At 34.8% G+C, this 17,387-nt stretch overlaps 4 protein-coding genes across 5 annotated transcripts; 2 read left to right on the top strand and 2 right to left on the bottom strand.

Annotated features, from left to right (window-relative positions):
• Positions 1–2,853: 2,853 nt before the first annotated feature.
• LOC110820301 (uncharacterized) lies at positions 2,854–2,994 on the bottom strand. Its single transcript, XM_022049750.2, has one exon. It carries the CDS (start codon positions 2,992–2,994, stop codon positions 2,854–2,856), a length of 141 nt encoding a protein of 46 aa, XP_021905442.2.
• A 1,434-nt stretch (positions 2,995–4,428) lies between these two features.
• LOC110820213 (Pentatricopeptide repeat (PPR) superfamily protein) lies at positions 4,429–8,443 on the top strand. The gene has a single exon (XM_022049641.2). The coding sequence runs from the start codon at positions 4,506–4,508 to the stop codon at positions 8,325–8,327; it is 3,822 nt and encodes a 1,273-aa protein (XP_021905333.2). The 5' UTR covers positions 4,429–4,505; the 3' UTR covers positions 8,328–8,443.
• A 3,493-nt stretch (positions 8,444–11,936) lies between these two features.
• Positions 11,937–13,017, top strand: CASP5 (casparian strip membrane protein 3). Of its 2 annotated transcripts, XM_088221606.1 has the most exons (4): positions 11,937–12,072; positions 12,142–12,238; positions 12,394–12,517; positions 12,655–13,017. In XM_088221606.1, the coding sequence occupies exons 1-4, from the start codon at positions 12,042–12,044 to the stop codon at positions 12,868–12,870; spliced, it is 468 nt and encodes a 155-aa protein (XP_088077732.1). In that variant the 5' UTR covers positions 11,937–12,041; the 3' UTR covers positions 12,871–13,017. The 2 variants fall into 2 exon arrangements, with proteins under 2 accessions (XP_088077732.1, XP_021905334.1); XM_022049642.2 differs by having other exon boundaries at positions 11,945–12,238.
• Positions 13,018–13,579: 562 nt separating this feature from the next.
• Positions 13,580–15,587, bottom strand: LOC110820097 (Pentatricopeptide repeat (PPR) superfamily protein). Its single transcript, XM_022049481.2, has one exon. It carries the CDS (start codon positions 15,283–15,285, stop codon positions 13,648–13,650), a length of 1,638 nt encoding a protein of 545 aa, XP_021905173.2. The 5' UTR covers positions 15,286–15,587; the 3' UTR covers positions 13,580–13,647.
• Between the last annotated feature and the right edge of the window lie 1,800 nt (positions 15,588–17,387).

Below are 17,387 nucleotides of genomic sequence, written 5' to 3'. Positions count from 1 at the left end.
TGTTGGACGGGGAGGGTTACCCTCGATGTGTAGCCCATATATAATTATGGAAAAGTAGTAGTAGTATGTCTTAGAATATATATGTATAATCTTCTCAGAGTTTGTTTGAATATGTGAGTAATTAACTAATCTTCAGCATGATTTTGCTAATTTTGACATACATATTTAATAGTTCATACATATTAAGAAGTTACTCCCTAAATGATGTGGAGGTGCTAATCATTACTCCGGTTAGAAATTTTCTTTATTTTCATTTTAAACGTGGACAACCAAGGGCTTTGATCTTGCTTCATACTGGAATTTATTGCCAGGTTTTGTTTTGGTGAGATCAAATAATAAATAATAGAAAATAATAAAAGTAATAAAAATAGTGAAATAAATAATAAAGCTTAAGGTAATTTGAAGTTTTTGAATTTAAGATTTATGAGGTTTGTTTTTTCTTAATGTATAATTAAGTATTTTATGATTTTGAAATCAGTAAAAACCTGGTTGTCCGGATTAATGGTCAAAATAAAAAGCTAGGCGACCACTTCCAATCACACGTGTGAATTAGTACATCTATTCTTCTGTGAGATATTATTAGTTTTGAGATTCTGTGTGTTTTATTTTGAAAATTAGTTTTTATTACATTATAATTGTTAGATTGGGTTGAATATTTTAAAGAAGATGTCTTAAATCGGATTGGATATCTAAGTGGGAAAAAATGAGACTGGGGTTGGTTTGAGTTTTAGGCATCCATCTTCAAGATTATCAGATTTTGAATACCAATTTGAAGAAAGAACAAAATTTTTGAAGTGGTTGCTGTTGGTGTTGTCGAAGAGCCAAATGAAGTAAATTGACTCACCTAACTCGACTCACCCCATAGCCAACTGGTACGGATTCTGTGCAGATACTCCATTTACTCCAACCAAACCCTAGAGTTTTCTTTGCTCTTAAATAAGTGGAGAAATTTTACTCCAGTCCCTTTTTGGGAGATGGCAATAGATCCTTGAGATGGGTTTAATGTCCTTGGTAGTCTCACCTCTGCAAGGTCACATCTCCCTCTAAAACAAGCCTGTAAGTCACTCAAACTTTTACTGTTAAGCTTTACTTACCCCTATGGAGATAAGGACATCAATTGGGACAGTTCTAGAGCTGTCTTCGTTGTACAAAAAGCGACCATGCATTAATTCTCTTATTTACTTACTACCCGTTAAAGAAATAAAAGTAAAAAATATTATGCATCATTGATTATATATGTCTATATAATCAAAGCAACAGCCTTGTTCTTTCTCCCCAATTAAAACCAAGAAAAACCCTATTCGTCCGTGGCCTGCCATGGATGTTTTCGCTGTCCAATCGCCTTTCTTCTTCTCTACTAGTTTCCACAGTCTCCATAAGCTATGGAAACAAACACATGCTGTGTTTACTTTCTTGCAAAAATATAGAGAGGTGTTGTCTGCTGTCTCTTTATTCTGTTATTTTGCACAGAATGTAATCTTTCTGCTTTGGGAAAATTTCCCTCTCTCTCTCTCTCTCTCTCTCCATTCACATGAGTGATTGGTTGGGTATCTTTTGTGGGTGTGTGGAGATCAATAAGAAAACAGTATTAGAATATATTACTATTATGGACATATTCTTCATCTGTGGTCTTGCATGGGTGTATGAGGTTATGGGGTGCAGCCAAGGATGACTTGCCGGCAAGCTTAGTTAATAATATATATCTTGCAAAACCACGATATTTATATGTCAAACACACACAATCAGACAAACACACATACATATGCATATGTATTCATTCTTTTGTCTATGTATGCCCATTATTGTTTAGTGTTAATTAGTAATGTGATGTTAGCTTTACTAAGAAAGGTTCGTCGGCAAGTCGTCTCTGGCTACACTACTGCCTCCTTCTCTCATGCTAGGCTTGTGATGATGATGATGCTGGTGATCAAGACTATGAGGATGAAGCTTAAAGATGATGGTGCTTAATGGTCAACATTCATCTGAGCAATAATAATAATAATAACAATGGTAATAATAATAAACATTAATGAAGTCATATTTTCCATTATTATTAATTTGCCTTTCTGTTTGTTCAAGTATTTTTGTGTCTGTACGATAGAGTAGTCATGTCTTTTTTCTTTTTTCTTTTTTAAATCTAGTTAATTTCTGATCTTCTTGCAGAGTTTTTATACAGGGTACTGAAAGGTATACATGAAATTGGGTTAATCAATATATATGTATTTTGGACCTCCATGTATATATATATGTATATCCTTCACTGAAGCTTGCTTAATTGAAATAGCATGCCACTAACAACTGCAGGGCTTCACCTTGTAGCTTTTCCTATAAATTCTTTTTTCTTTTTTTTTTTTTTTGGGTTTAAGGAAAAGGAGCCACATATGTGATTTCTCTCCACAGCAGTATATATATTATACATACCCGTTAGCCTTCGAGTGAATCCAGAATCAAGTTTCAGTGAGAACTTTATTTTGTATAATAACTATATTCTGAAGTATAACTTATATTATTTTTTAAATAAGAATTTTCATGATCAATCTCCAAGAAAATGAGATATGTATCAACCTGTACAACTAAAGATGATGAATATGTATGTACTTTGCTGGGCTCTATTTAATTGCTTCGATACTTATCACACAGACGTTAATGGAAACTAAATATTGATTGCAACTTCTCCAAATTAAGATTTGAAAATTAATGTTTTATTGAACAAGAGATCAAAATTAATCCAAACATCATATTGATCTCAAAAAAGTCAACGGACAGAATCCAATTCAGTTCGAATACAAAACCATATATTTATATATATATAGTTATAGTTATAGATAGAGATAGAGATTGAAAGGAATCAAATCAAAGAGGGATGAAACCTTCTCCTACGAGCAAGCCGAAGATGAGAACAAGGAGGCCGAGTGTGATGCACTGAGTTGGGGAGATGAAGGTCTGTGAGTATGCACATAAAGTGATTGCTGCACCTGCAAATCCTATCAACATTGCGGTCTTCTTCTCGTTCATTCTTCCTCTAAAATTATTTCTCTCTAATTTCTTTTCTGGTTTCTTCAATTTGATCTCCAAGGAGTTATTGTTACACTACATGTTATAAATTGTATTTATATTATGTATCATCTCTTTGTTTGTTAACATACAAGTGATTCAAAGTCAACTCTTACTTGGATCTTAGAATCACAGGAATAGATCTGGGATTCTTTATTTCTTCATTTGTCTCTATTTACAAATTTAATGTGATGTATAAAATATAATATTATATGAAATGTAATCAAGGCAACATAGAGGCATTTCCATTAAACTGGCACGAAGACAATGATAAGGTGCATGTGTATTGTACATGCACTCAAATTTAACTGAGGTATAAAGATTTGGTATTCTCTTGAAGGTTTCATTTCGAGTGGCTGAATACAAAACTTTAAATATAATTTTGTCTTTTAAGTAATGGTGTTCCACTTATCTTTCTCTTTATGTTTTAAAATATTTTCTCTTAATTTTCTTGATACATCTTAATTATTAGCAATAATATACATCCAAGTAATATTTTTTTGTTACACAGTATAGAGCATAGTTAAAAATAAAAAATAAGAACTCGAATCAAACAACAAGTGATCAAAACCCCACACTCTTAGGCAAGATCATTTTAAATTTCTCTAACCTCAATAGCGACGGAGTCATATTATAACGAAACAAATAAAAGTTCAAAGGCGCTTCTAGTCGCTCACTTGCTCACAACCAACAACTATGAACAATTTTTTTTTTCTAAATATTTACACTATAAATACACATTCTATATCTTTAAATTCGACATTCAATTTCGAATCCTCTAAAAAATCATTTTTTTCATTCTTAAATGTATGCGCGCGCGTGCACACACACACATATATATAAAATCAAATATATGAATTTGTTTCTCTAACAAAATATAGCTATATAGTTTCTTTTTAACCTTATTATTTTCTGTGTTTTTGTTGATAGTTAATTTTGTATTTTTTTTTTAAATATTTGGTTATATTACTGATTTTTATGAAATAAAATATTTTAAATTACTATTTCTTTCAAATAACAATCTAGTTTTTAACATTTGTATTACTATTTAATTAAAATACAATAATAAGGTTATTTAGATTCAATGCTTTTGCTTTTTTTTAATATGTAAGTAAAAAAATTTTTTAAAAATATTTTTATTAGTCATATATATTTATTTGTATATACTTATTTAGATTCAATGCTTTTGCTTTTTCAATATTTAAGTAAAATAACTAAATTTATTTTTTAACATTTTATTAGTTATATATTTATCTGTATGTAATTAGTATTTCTCTCTATTTTTTTTTTTCTCTTAACAAAGTTATCATGTTGTTCTTATTTTTAACTAAAAATTTTAACTTATTTTTATTTAATTTTTTCTTCGATTTCCATTTTCCATTCGCATTTTTCCTAGAAAGTACACTTTCTGCCATCTCAAAACCTTACTCAATCCAGCAATGTAGACATTCATGAGAATAAGAACCACAATTGCCGCCGTCCCCTGCGAAATTCTCCGTAATCACATGCCCCAGATTCTCTCCGTTGTCAACCCCAACAAGCTCCCAGTTAAGCAAGTTCGCTCTCTGTTATTTTACTTCTCTTATAACCCAACAAATTATCGTTTCTTCGCAAGTAGTTCATTCTCGTCTTCTTCAGGAGACCAAACAACAGAAACCCAGGTAGATTTATCTACTTTTGACTGCTCTGGTATTTCAAAAGCTGTTATTTTGAGGTGTTCTCATTTGTTTGACGCAAAAGAGAAATTATATGGCAACGCTTCTCTCAAAGACCTTCTTTTGGATATATCTGATGTAGTACCGGATATTAGTCGTAGGTTTAGGAGATTTTGTCACTTGAAGCCTGAAAACGTCCTTGAAATATTACTGGGTTTTGAGTCTGAATATGGAAAAGTTGCAGTTAGAACTACAAAGGTTGGATCTTTATGGGGGGTTTTCAGTTGGGCTAGCAGGCAGGATAAGGGTTTCAAGCATCTTCCCAAGTCATGTGAAATCATGGCTTCGGTGCTTATTAATGCAGGGATGCTTAGAGAAGTTGAATTGTTGCTTGTCGAAGTGGAGAGTCGGGGAATTTTGTTGGATTGTCATGAAATATTCAGTAATTTGATTCATGGTTATGTAGTTCATGGTGATGTGGAGAGCGCTGTTTTTGTTTATGATCTAATGAGGAAAAATCTTGGTTTGGTTCCATCCTTGTCGTGCTTCTGTGCTTTTATAGACCTTTTGGCTAAAATGAAGAGAAACCCATTGGCGTTCCAAGTTTGTTTGTATAGAGTGTGGTTGGGGATCAAGTTGAGTGATTCAGAAATAGCTACTATTGATAAGGTCATCAGACTACTATGTGGAGAAGGGAAGATTCAAGAAGCTAGAAATCTCCTAAGGGAGGTCGTGGCTTTGGGATTTGAACCCAGTGATTCTGCTGTTAATGAGATTGCTTATGGGTATTGTGAAAAGAATGACTTTGAAGATTCACTGAGTTTCCTTGTTGAAATGAAGCGTGCAGTAGATGTAATTGTTGGCAATAAAATCATATATACGCTTTGTAGCAAATTCGATGTGGGGAGAGCAGATGTGTTCAGGCAAGAACTTGAGCATTTGGGTTTTAGGTCCAATGAAGTAACTTTTGGGATCTTGATTAGCTGGAGTTGTCACAGAGGAGAATTAAGAAGTGCCTTTATTTATTTATCTGAGATTTTGTCGAGGGGCCTGAAACCTGATGTATGTACCTATAATGCTCTTATAGGCAGCGTGTTTAGGGAGAATTTGTGGGAGTTGGCTCGTCATTTCCTTGATGAAATGGTTGATAGTGGGATAATACCCAATTTATCAACATTTACAATTTTATTAGCTGGTTACTGTAAAGCGAGGCAATTTGAAGAAGCTAAGATGGTGGTATGCAATATGGTCAGATGTGGTTTAATTGAATTTTCTTCACTAAGTGATCCACTTTCCGAAGCATTTATCATCTTAGGGTTCAATCCTGAGACTGTGAAGTTGAAAAGGGACAATGATGCTGAACTTTCTAGGAGTGAGTTCTTTGATAATATTGGGAATGGGCTATATTTAGATACAGACCTTGACGAGTACGAAGAAAGAATAAATAATGTTCTTGAAAATTCCATGCTACATGATTTTAATTTTCTTGTAATGAGAGAATGTAGTAACGGAAACTTAAGAACTGCATTTAAGTTGGTGGATGAAATGGTTTGCTGGGGGCAGGAACCGTCTTTGTCAGTCTTCTCGACTTTACTGAAGAAGCTTTGTACATCTCGCTCCCAAATCAGGACAAGTGCCATTCTCTTGCAAAGTTGGCCAAAGTTGGTTAATCAGCTAGATGAAGAGACTCTCAATTTTCTTGTCCAAGAAGGCTGCAAAAAGGGATTCATATACCAGGCAAGGCTTCTTTTCAATGGAATGCTGCAAAGGGATCTAGCAGTCAGTAGCAAGTCATATACTGCTCTATTGAAGGGTTTATGTCAAAAAGGAATACTGAGGGACCTTCTTAGTTGCTGGATTATTGCTCGAAGTAACAAGTGGGTACCAGGATTGGATGACTGTAAGGCTCTTTGGGAATATCTTTGCCAACAGAAACTGCTGGAGGAAGCATTGGACCTTCTCGAGAGTATGCTAGTATCCTATCCTCAATTAACGTCAGAAATCTATCATATGTTCATAGAAAAGCTTTGTGGCACAGGCTTTTCTTGCGTTGCACAAGTGTTAGTAGAAGAACTTCAGAAGCAGGGCTGCTTCTTGGGTCAGGATGTTCACATCCATCTTTTAAGAGGATTGTGCGAGGAGAAAAACATTTCAGCTGCCTTTACAATATTGGACAATATGCTGGCAAAGAACTTGACACCAAGCATTGATATATCAGTGATATTAATTCCTCAGCTGTGTAGTGTAGCAAAATTTGAGAAAGCTGTTGCTTTAAGAGAGATTAGCTTGAAAGATCAACCAACAGGTTCATTTCCTATCCAGAGTGCTATGATAAAGGGATTTTGTTTGACAAAAAAGCTTTCAGAGGCAGAAAGGATCTTCCAGGAAATATGGTCAAATGGTCTTTTCCTGGCTGCTGATATCTATAATATGATGGTTAGAGGTTATTGCCAAGCTAGCAACAGATGGAAAGTTGGGGAAGCACTTGGAGTTATGATAAGGCGAAATATAAGCCTCTCGATCTCAAGCTATGGGAGCTGTATACGCATGATGTGCATGGAAGGCAGGTTCCTTCAGGCTTCAAGTCTCAAGGAGTTCATGCTTGGACAGAGCAAGTCCCACAATCTCATCATTTATAACGTTCTGATTTTCTATCTCCTCTCAGCTAAGAATAGTTTACATGTGAACAAAGCTTTAGATGACTTAGGAGAGAAGGGGTTGCTTCCTGATGAAGTCACTTATAATTTTCTTGTATATGGGTTTTCTCTGTGTCTTTACAGGTCAAGTTCAATGCAATATTTTTGGTCTATGATTTCCAAGGGACTTAAGCCAAACAACCGCAGCTTACGAATTGCAATAAGTTTCTTGTGTGAGATTGGAGAACTAGAGAAGGCACTGGAGTTGAGTCAAGAAATGGAATTGAGAGGCTGGCATCATGGTTCAGTTGCTCAGAATGCAATAGTTGAGGGTCTTCTTTCTCATGGTAGGTTTCACGAAGCAGAGCAGTTTTTGGCTCGACTAGTTGATAAAGGTCTTATTCTTAATTCTATCAATTACGACAATCTTATTAAGAGGTTTTGCCACTTTGGAAGAATGAGCACAGCTGTTAGTCTTCTCGACATAATGTTGAAGAAAGAACAAATCCCAGATTTTACCAGTTATGATTCAGTAATCTGTGGTTTCTGTACATGTAATAGGTTGGACCAAGCTATGAATTTCCTCACTGATATGTTGGACAGGGATCTTAAGCCTAGTATAAGCACATGGAATATCCTTGTGAATAAGTTATGCAAGGAAGGAGAAACTGCAGAAGCGGAAAAGCTTTTGGTTTCAATGGTTCGGTTAGGAGAAACTCCAACAAGAGAGATGTATTCCTCTGTCATTAATAAACATCACGCAGAAAATAATCTCAGAAAGGCATCAGAGCTCATGCAATTAATGCAGCAGAGTGGTTATGAACCAGACTTTGAAACACATTGGTCTCTTATAAGCAATTTGAGCAATGCCAACGGCAAAGATAAAATCAGCAATAACAATAACCGGGGATTTCTATCAAGGCTTCTTTCTGGAAGAGGGTATGCTAAAGAGAAAAAAAACTCCAATGGCAAACTGCTGTAGTGAACATTATTTTCAGTGAAAAGGAAGTTGGACCTCCAGTTGCAAAGCACTACTACCAAATCAATTTGGCCGTTCTTGATAAAATTTGAATAAAAAATTCTTGATTTCGCCTGCTAGTAATCTCCAATTTAAGTTCTCTCTGTGAGTCAATGTGTGAAAGTTTTCATTGTGACATCTCAGGAATTTGAGTCTTAAACCATTTTTGGATTGAGAGGACGAGGGGAAAAGAAAAGAAAAGGAAGAAATGTTCATCTTTTTATGTTTGATAAACACTAGTCTCTCTTTTAAAAAATTTATCTCTTATAGTTTCTAATTGATTCAAAAGCCCTTTACCATATCAATAACCATTTTATCATATTTTTTTAGTAATAAAGTTAAAACACAAGGTTAACATTTAATAAACCTAGCGCGCAAGAAGATGTTAAATGATCATAAGCCAATAATCAAGTTGAGGTATGCCTGAAGATGATCAAGAGTACAAGTACCTAGCATTTGATTATGCATTCCACATGTAAGAAGCAAACTAGTTACCTTAGCAAAATGAATTCAGACATACAACAAAACTAATTCCTCGCTAATAACAACTTCAACACAACTAAATTATAGCCCCTGAAATCTCTTATATCATACATGCGAATAAGGCTCATAATTGCCTAGGAGTTGACTTCCAGAACAATTTTGAGAATTTGTTACCTAAGTTAAACTCTAATTCCTCAACAATAGCCCTTAATTTAACATGCACTGAGGTTGTAGATGAAGCCACCCTTCCAATATACGAAGATATTTACAATTACCCATTTAAAACTGAGAGCAAGCCTTCTGGGTAGAACTATAATTTTTCCTTTGAATATGAATTATTATTTTTCTTCTAGACCCGTAAGCATCCATCACATAAATTTACTGAGAAATAATTCATTACAATGAGTCACATTTTAAAAACTCAAACAACAATTAATCATGTGGTAGAAAAAGAATATTTCTAAGAAGAAATAAATATAATTTTTTCATTAGAAGACCCCTAAACAAAGCTATAATTGAGCTTGTCAAGCTTTATAGTAATTTTTTTGTGAAAGCAGATTATGTTGTGTGCAAATAGATGAACCATAAAATCAATTTAGCCATTGTAAAGTTCTTGCCATAAACTTAACCATCAAATTTCCTTTGAACTCAATTTTATGAAGGACAGGCAGATTTAAATACGTTCTCAAGTCAAAAGTGAGGTGACTTCAATAAACTCAGCTCATGACTAATCTAATTGGCAGCAGCTTTAACAAATGAAACGAAATCGTTTGTGAAAAAAACAAAAAAAAAGCCAAAGAAGATGAGTTAGGGGAGGACCAAGACTGCATAACTTATTGGGTTTGGAGAAATTTTCTTCATTTCAGCTTAAATAAAATAAGTCATTCTCTCCACACAGTATATACGAGTACAAGGGGAGATCAAATTAATACACCTGAAGGGCTTAAAGCTCTCATGTTTAGAGTCATTTACAACGACCTGTGCGGCGAGGTATGAGATATAATTAATTATACTGACAAGAGCCATTTACAAGGACTGGTGTGCTAAAGGATGAGATATAATTAATTATACTGACAAGAGCCATTTACAAGGACTTGTGTGCTAAAGGATGAGGTATAATTAATCACATTATGCAAAAAACTTTTTATTAAAGTCCATTGATTTAAGAGTTTTTTTTTTAATAAATGCCCAGCTCAAATCACTCTTACCAAATCAGTTTTGATTGTCATCATCCACATTTTCTTTTTACTTCTTAGAGTGCACAGAGTGAAAGATTTTATAAATTATAACAGTACTATCTAAAAATTATCTATACATACCAAAACACATTCTTAATACGATTTTTTAAGAACTTGATAATAACATTATAATAAAATTACTGATGTTAAATTAATTAAATATTTTTAAGATTAAGAATTTAGGATAAAATAAATAAAAATAATATTTAAAATATCTAAGTTAAAACAGAATTAAAAAAGAACTATAAAATCTATTATAATTTTTTTTAGTCTCTGCAATTATCCATCATTATTTTTAACTCTTGAAAAATAGTTTTTCATTCTTTGAATGCATAGAAGTATTAGATTTTTTTATTTTTATTTTTTAAAATTATTATTTCGAATCAAAGTCTTGGTAAGATGTTCTTTTACCTGAAAAAAGCCCTTTGTAGATAAAGGATTTCTCGGTTTCCTTTTTTTTTTTTTTTTTTTTTATTTCGAATCAAAGTAAAACTTATAAGCTCATTTTGATGTTCTTGATGCATGCAAAAAAAAATTTCTCGTACATATGAAAAATCTCCAAAAAGTATCCTGGCACAAAGCAAGCATCGACTTCGCAATAGCATCCTTATTCTTCAACCACCGGGTAGCTATTGTGATGGAGAAATTCCTGCAACTTTCCTAAGCCAACTCATATTTAAAAGGGCTTCGGCCGGAGTAAAGCTTGGGAAGGTTTCACACGCATCCTTGGGAAAATAAAAGACAACTCTCTACATTAGAGTAAAGCTCTATCCATCCAATATTAGAAATACATATTTTTGGTCCACATAATCCTATTGCCAGTGAACCTAGTTGAGAATGTTCTATTTATAAATATGGCAAATTCCCCTTACAGGAGTCCCCTTGACGCTATCTCCTATTTAGTTTAGCTAGCTTTGAAGTTTCCTTTTACAATTATGTTTTGGCCTTGCATAAATAACTTCGAGCATAAAGCTCTCTCCATTTCTAAACACTATAATAAATCTACTGTTTACAAACGTCAATCCCACTATTTAAGGATTTCAACTATCTCAAACATTCAAATACTCCTGGTAACTGACAACATTTGTATACCAGTATTATATATAATGTGTGTGTGTGTGCGTGCGTATAGATATACTTTTTCTTTGTGGTTACCGGGTTTAGTATACAGAAAATTAGAAAAATCAAACCGCGTGACTGCCACTTGTAAATGCAGTAGCTTCTTGCCATATATATATATATATATATCTATATGTATATAGCAATAAAATCCACCATTAAAAAAAATAAGGAGAAGGAAGCTTTTCTCAAGTCGTGTGTGTAAGTTTTAATCAGCTAGCAGTGTTTGATTATCAAGTGGGTTCGTTCAATTATGCACCAGTCATTCTCCAACAAAACCTCCCTAACATTGGGGCTGAAAAATCTATTTCAACTGCCCGCATATTCTCTCTCTTCCACAAAATAATATAAACATTCAAACCATGATAAATGGATATTCTGGAATTTCCAAATAAGAGTGTTATGATTCTAAATCCTTTTTTACTAGATTGGGCATATTGTACGTCCTTTGGTGGAGTTGGAGTATGTCGATGACCTTATACACACACATATATATATTATCTTTCATACCAATACATATATAAACACACAATGTTGTCAACTTTCTGTGAATATTAAATTTAAAAGAAACCAATGATAGAGCAAGTACGGCAGGTAACATATGATGCTAATTGGTAATAAAATAAGGCATTCTCCCAGCTTTAGTCAGTACGGTCATGTTATTGCCACATACCAAAACTACTTATCTTTAAATTTTCATGGATACTACTCTCATACACACATATATATATATACCCATCAAAATTTGCTTCCATGCAAATTCAAATCTCAACGCTGAAGCTTGAAGCAAATTGACAGCAAGACCAACTACGTACGTGATCAAGAAAAGAAAAAGAGAATGAAAGGAGGTGGTGCTATTGAGTTTGGAGGTGAGAGAAATAGAGGAATTTCTATATTTGATTTTGTTTTGAGATTGCTTGCATTCATTGCTACTCTAGGCAGTGCAATTGCAATGGCGACCAGTGATGAGACCCTCCCTTTCTTCACTCAGTTTATTCGGTTCAGAGCTGAGTATGATGATCTTCCAACATTCACGTACGTTAATTATTCTTTTTTCATTACATGTAATACTTAAGGTTAATATATCATCCATTAGAAGAGATATCATACACATGCACACACACATATATATATATATATATGGTTTGTGTATATGCATGCTGATAATTTACGTATGTTAACTAAAACAGGTTTTTCTTGGTGGCAAATGGGATTGTTGCTTCCTATCTCCTCCTGTCTCTCCCTTTGTCCATTTTTCACATTGTAAGAAGAAAAGCACAAAACACTAGAATTGTGTTGATTTTCTTTGACATGGTAAGTTCTAGTTTTTACCATTAATTAAGGTTAGATGCCAAACTCAATCCTGTATTATTTACAGATTATAATTTTAATTAATTATCTAGTTTTAATTTCATCAAAGTTTTAATACATTAAATTTACTTAATCTGCAGATAATGCTCGCTCTTTTAACAGCGGCAGCATCGGCCGCAGCAGCAATAGTGTACTTAGCACACAAAGGGAATACAAAGACAAACTGGTTTGCTATCTGCCAACAATTCAACTCTTTTTGCGAGCGCGTGTCTGGCTCTTTGATTGGATCATTTGGAGCAGTCATTTTATTCATCTTTCTTATCTTCTTCTCTGCATTTGCCCTTTCTCGACGTTAATTCACTTCATTTCTACATGTGTAATTTATCAGTGTGAAAGAGTTTGACTTATATCACTATTTAAGTCAACTCAGTTGTTGCTTTCCCCTTTATATGCTTTTACATTTCATTTCTAATGTTGTAATGAAATGGGTTTGTTGTCTTTGATTCTTCCTTTCTTATCTTTATTCTCTTTTAACTCTATATTTGAATTTCCCTAAGTTTAATTAGTATTACATAGCAGATACTGAGATAACCAGAAAAACGGTACTTAATCCTTCCATATATTGACTAGTAATTTTCAAGATTTCCGTGCCAAACTTTGATTGAATTATCATCTTTGGGCATGCAGAGATGCACATAATATACAAGTTTATGTGCATGAATAAGATTAAGGGATAATGAAATCTGAAATTTTTCTTAGATTTAATCAAGTCTTAGCATCCCTTACAAAGTTTTGGTGCAAATATATACCATACCACCAAAATTTATCACATACCTCTGTTGATTAAGTGAGGTACTACACAACGCAAGCATGTTTAAATATGAAACCTAATCTAAATTGGGTTTACAGCTAAATTTTGGTACACCACAAATTCATGAAGATGAGAGTAAACAAGCCTTTCTCAAGGATAAAAAGAAAGCTCCAATGAATTAGTACCTCATTTTTTATGTTTTAAGTCAATGATTATTTCTATTCTTTTTTATGTTAGGAAGTCAGTTTGGACTATTGTCTTCTGAAATTTTTCATATATATTATGTTGTACTTAAAAGAATGGTACGTCACTACTGTCCAGCTCAAGATTGTAGATACCTTGATTTCAAATTTGGCTTTGGGTCAAGTAAATACTGCATGAGCACTTTGTCATATCCTTCAACAAGGCTGAAGCCAGGCTCTTTCCTCACCCCAGTGTCATCCATCAATTTTCTTACTTTCTCAACCCTGTCCCACTCACTCTGTGAAGCATATATGTTAGAGAGTAATACATAGTCCCCACTCTCATCCCTTCTCATCTCAAGTAATCTCTGATTTGCACGCTTCCCTAACTCAACATTTCCATGAATTCTACAAGCTCCAAGCAGAGTCCTCCATATAATGGCATTGGGTTCAACCTCCATCGATTCTACAAATTTAAATGCTTCCATCAATAAGCCAGCACGCCCTAGCAAGTCCACCATACAACCATAATGCTTTATATTTGGCTCAATGTCATACACCTTTCTAAGAAGGTTGAAATACTGACGACCCTCTTCAACTCTCCCAGCATGACTGCAAGCAACTAAAACTCCAACAAAAGTGATCTCATTTGGCCTCACTTTTGAGGACTGCATTTCAGTAAACAGAGATATTGATTCCTTCGCATGCCCATGAAAGGCCAATCCTCCTATCACAGAATTCCATGTTGATACATCTTTTTCTTTCATCCCTCTGAACACTTCCATTGCACTTCCAATGCTTCCACACTTGGCATACATGTCTATAAGTGCATTCCCAAGCAAAATTGTTAAATTCCCTGACGTCATCTCCAAAAGAGAGTGATGGAACCTTTTCCCAACTTCCATATCTCCTAAATCTGCACAAGCAGATAACAAACTCAACAATGTCACCTCATCAGGCTCTTCACTCATGCTTCTCATCTCCTCAAACATTTCCAAGGCCTGTCTATGAGAACCACATAGAACATACCCTGCAATCATTGCGTTCCAGCTCACTACATCTCTTCTAGGAACTTCATCAAAAAGCTTCCTTGCATTAACCATCTCCCCACGTTTGGCATACCCAGTAATCATCACATTCCAAGAAACCAAATCTTTAACTGGCATTTGATCAAACAGACGCCTTGCAGCAGTCAACTCTCCTCTTCTTGCATATCCGGCCGTCAAAGCAGAGCATGCAACAACATCCTTCTTTGCAGAAGCATCAAAGAGCTCACTTGCCACCCTCAAATCCCCACAGTTCCCGTGAAAGTAAATCAGAGTGTTTCTTACAAAACTATTCATTTCAAGCCCATGTTTCACCACCTTTCCATGAATCCCAAACCCCATATTCCTCCACGAAAGCTTCGTACAGGCCTTGAGAACAAACGGAAAAGTGAAGCAGTCGGGGTTTACATTCTGATTCTCCATCTGGGCAAAGAGAACGACAGCGTCTAGTGGGTTCAGGCTCTGAGCTGAGCCTCTTATCATGGTATTCCAAATGAAGGTGTCCGGTTCAGCGATTTGAGCGAACAGTTGGTGGGCATAGTTTATAGCGCCTGGAATAGACATGGCGGCGCAAAAAACGAGCTCTCTCAAGGCTGATTTGTTTGAATTGAAACCATGGACAACGAGTGCTGCTTGGATTTGCTTCAGAGAATGGATGTTCGTGCAGGTTCGCCATAGACTTGACCGCTGGTGACGATTGGTGCTCCGGTCGATTGTTCTCCTTCTTATCATCACATGGTTTTGTTATGCAAGCTCTCTTCTTCCTTTTTCTAAACGAGACCCTCAAGCGGTTTTGTTTTGGGCCTATTTTATTGTGGAGAGTTGTAGATCGAGCAAGTCAAAATAAGAAATTAAAAACCTTCTTCAAGTTTTGTCTGAGTTCAGGGCCCAAAAATCCTCTTCTTTGGTCTATTACAGTAAACTTGCTCCAATATCCCTTATGAATCTCAACAGGTTAAACATCTCATTATACAAATCTTAATCTTGTCTTCATATATGTATGCATAAAGGATGATGTTTAGATATAGTAACTCAATATGGTATACTATCTACATGTAGAAAAATTGATTAAATTTAGTCCCTAAAGTTGTTTACTGTAAAAGATTAAGAGATAATCAGATTTTGATGTAACATCATTTCAATTGTCTAATTACTTTTAACTTCATCAGTTGATAGCACACAAGTCTGAAAATTTAAGTTCAATATGTTTAATCATATTAAAAAGGAATTGGGTCATGTACTGCTGTTTTAGGTTGTTATAAAATAAACCAACCAGGATCTACCTTCCAACTTTCTTATATATTTTCTCATAATAAGATTTAGTTGGTTGCAACTCCCTTTACATCTCTTCGTATTCATATATATATATATATATATATATATGTGCTAATAGTTATTAATATATAATTAATTGACTAAGAAAGCAGCCTCACGAGTTAGATATGCTAAATTTATTCAACTACAATAATTAATATTATCTTTCCTGTATAAAAATCTTTGTATACTGTTGTCATTGACTTAAGCAACACACAAGTACTAGAGCATATTCTTTGTAAGACCAAATTAATTAGCACTCATCTTCAAGTGATCTATTGCAATAATATTTTTTTTTATTGAAATTATGTACATATTAGTGAGAAACAATGAATAGTTCATTAGTTTATATATATATGTATATATAATCATATCATCGTAATTAATTAGAGTAGTAAATATATATATATAAATAAAGGTGATTAGACTAATTATGTAACACCCGGGCCCAAAAATTGGTCCGGTACGGATTATGAATATATATATATAAAATAATTGAAAATTTTTTATCTTATTTTAATTTGATTGAATTTTTTAGAAAAAACGAATTATGGACGAAATTGAAAATAATTTTGAGAAGAAATAGTGAAAATTTGAGTTCGGGTGGTGTTTTTGAAAGAAAAATTGAAAACAGAAGGTGAATTAAAGAAAGTTCGGCCATGTAGGACTGCCCGGTCAACAGCCTCGACGAATCGGAGCGCGCTGTGTAACCAAGCGTGTTGACATAGCGCCACGCGGGAGGCTACGCTGGCGACCCGCATGCCCTGTGATCGAACGGCTCAGAATCGATCTCGCGCGTGTGGATGGCTTGGATCCGTTTTTACTTTAGGTGCAATTGGATGGTCGAGATTAATTGCGATGAACGGTTCGGATTCGTTTTCTTCTTAGGTGCGATCGGACGAATGAGATCGATCGTAATGGATGGTTCAGATTAACATGGGATGGGTATAAATATTTCGTATCACACGGAACCCGAACCCTAGGTGCCAACCCTCCTGCCGGAGAAGAAGGACTAGACACTAGAGAAGAAAGCCAACCGCCAATCGCCGCCACACCAGAGCCACCTTCGACTGCCAAAAAAGATAAAGATTCTCCTACCAAGCACCCCTATTGCCATATCGGAGTAAAACAAACGACGAGTGAGTCGAAAATCGCGGGCAAAGCCCGACAAAGCTGTCGCGATGCAAAACTAACAACCTCCTTCGATGAGCCCCTTTTTAGTTCCCGTTTTGTGCAATTTTTTCACTTTTGTGTTCACCGTTCTGTTTTCTACAAATTGACTGAAGGAGGAATCCCAGTCGTGAAGGAGAGCCGGCAGAGCCACCACACTCGGCAACCCCATCATCGGTAGGTCTTATTTTCTTGATTTTTTTGGCCAACTGATACTCCCTAAAGTGTTTTTTCACAGGGATATGTGTAAAGTTGGCCAAAACCGACCTAAATTAGTTGAAAACAACGAGACCGAGGTGGCGGCGGTGCCGCCGTGCCAGAATCCTAAAATTGACCATAAGAGATTTTTA

This window comes from Carica papaya, chromosome 1, assembly GCF_054855325.1.
Source record: "Carica papaya isolate Zhongbai chromosome 1, ASM5485532v1, whole genome shotgun sequence".
In the NCBI taxonomy this organism is placed as follows: Eukaryota; Viridiplantae; Streptophyta; class Magnoliopsida; order Brassicales; family Caricaceae; genus Carica; species Carica papaya.
This window is presented reverse-complemented; position numbering and strand designations above follow the sequence as displayed.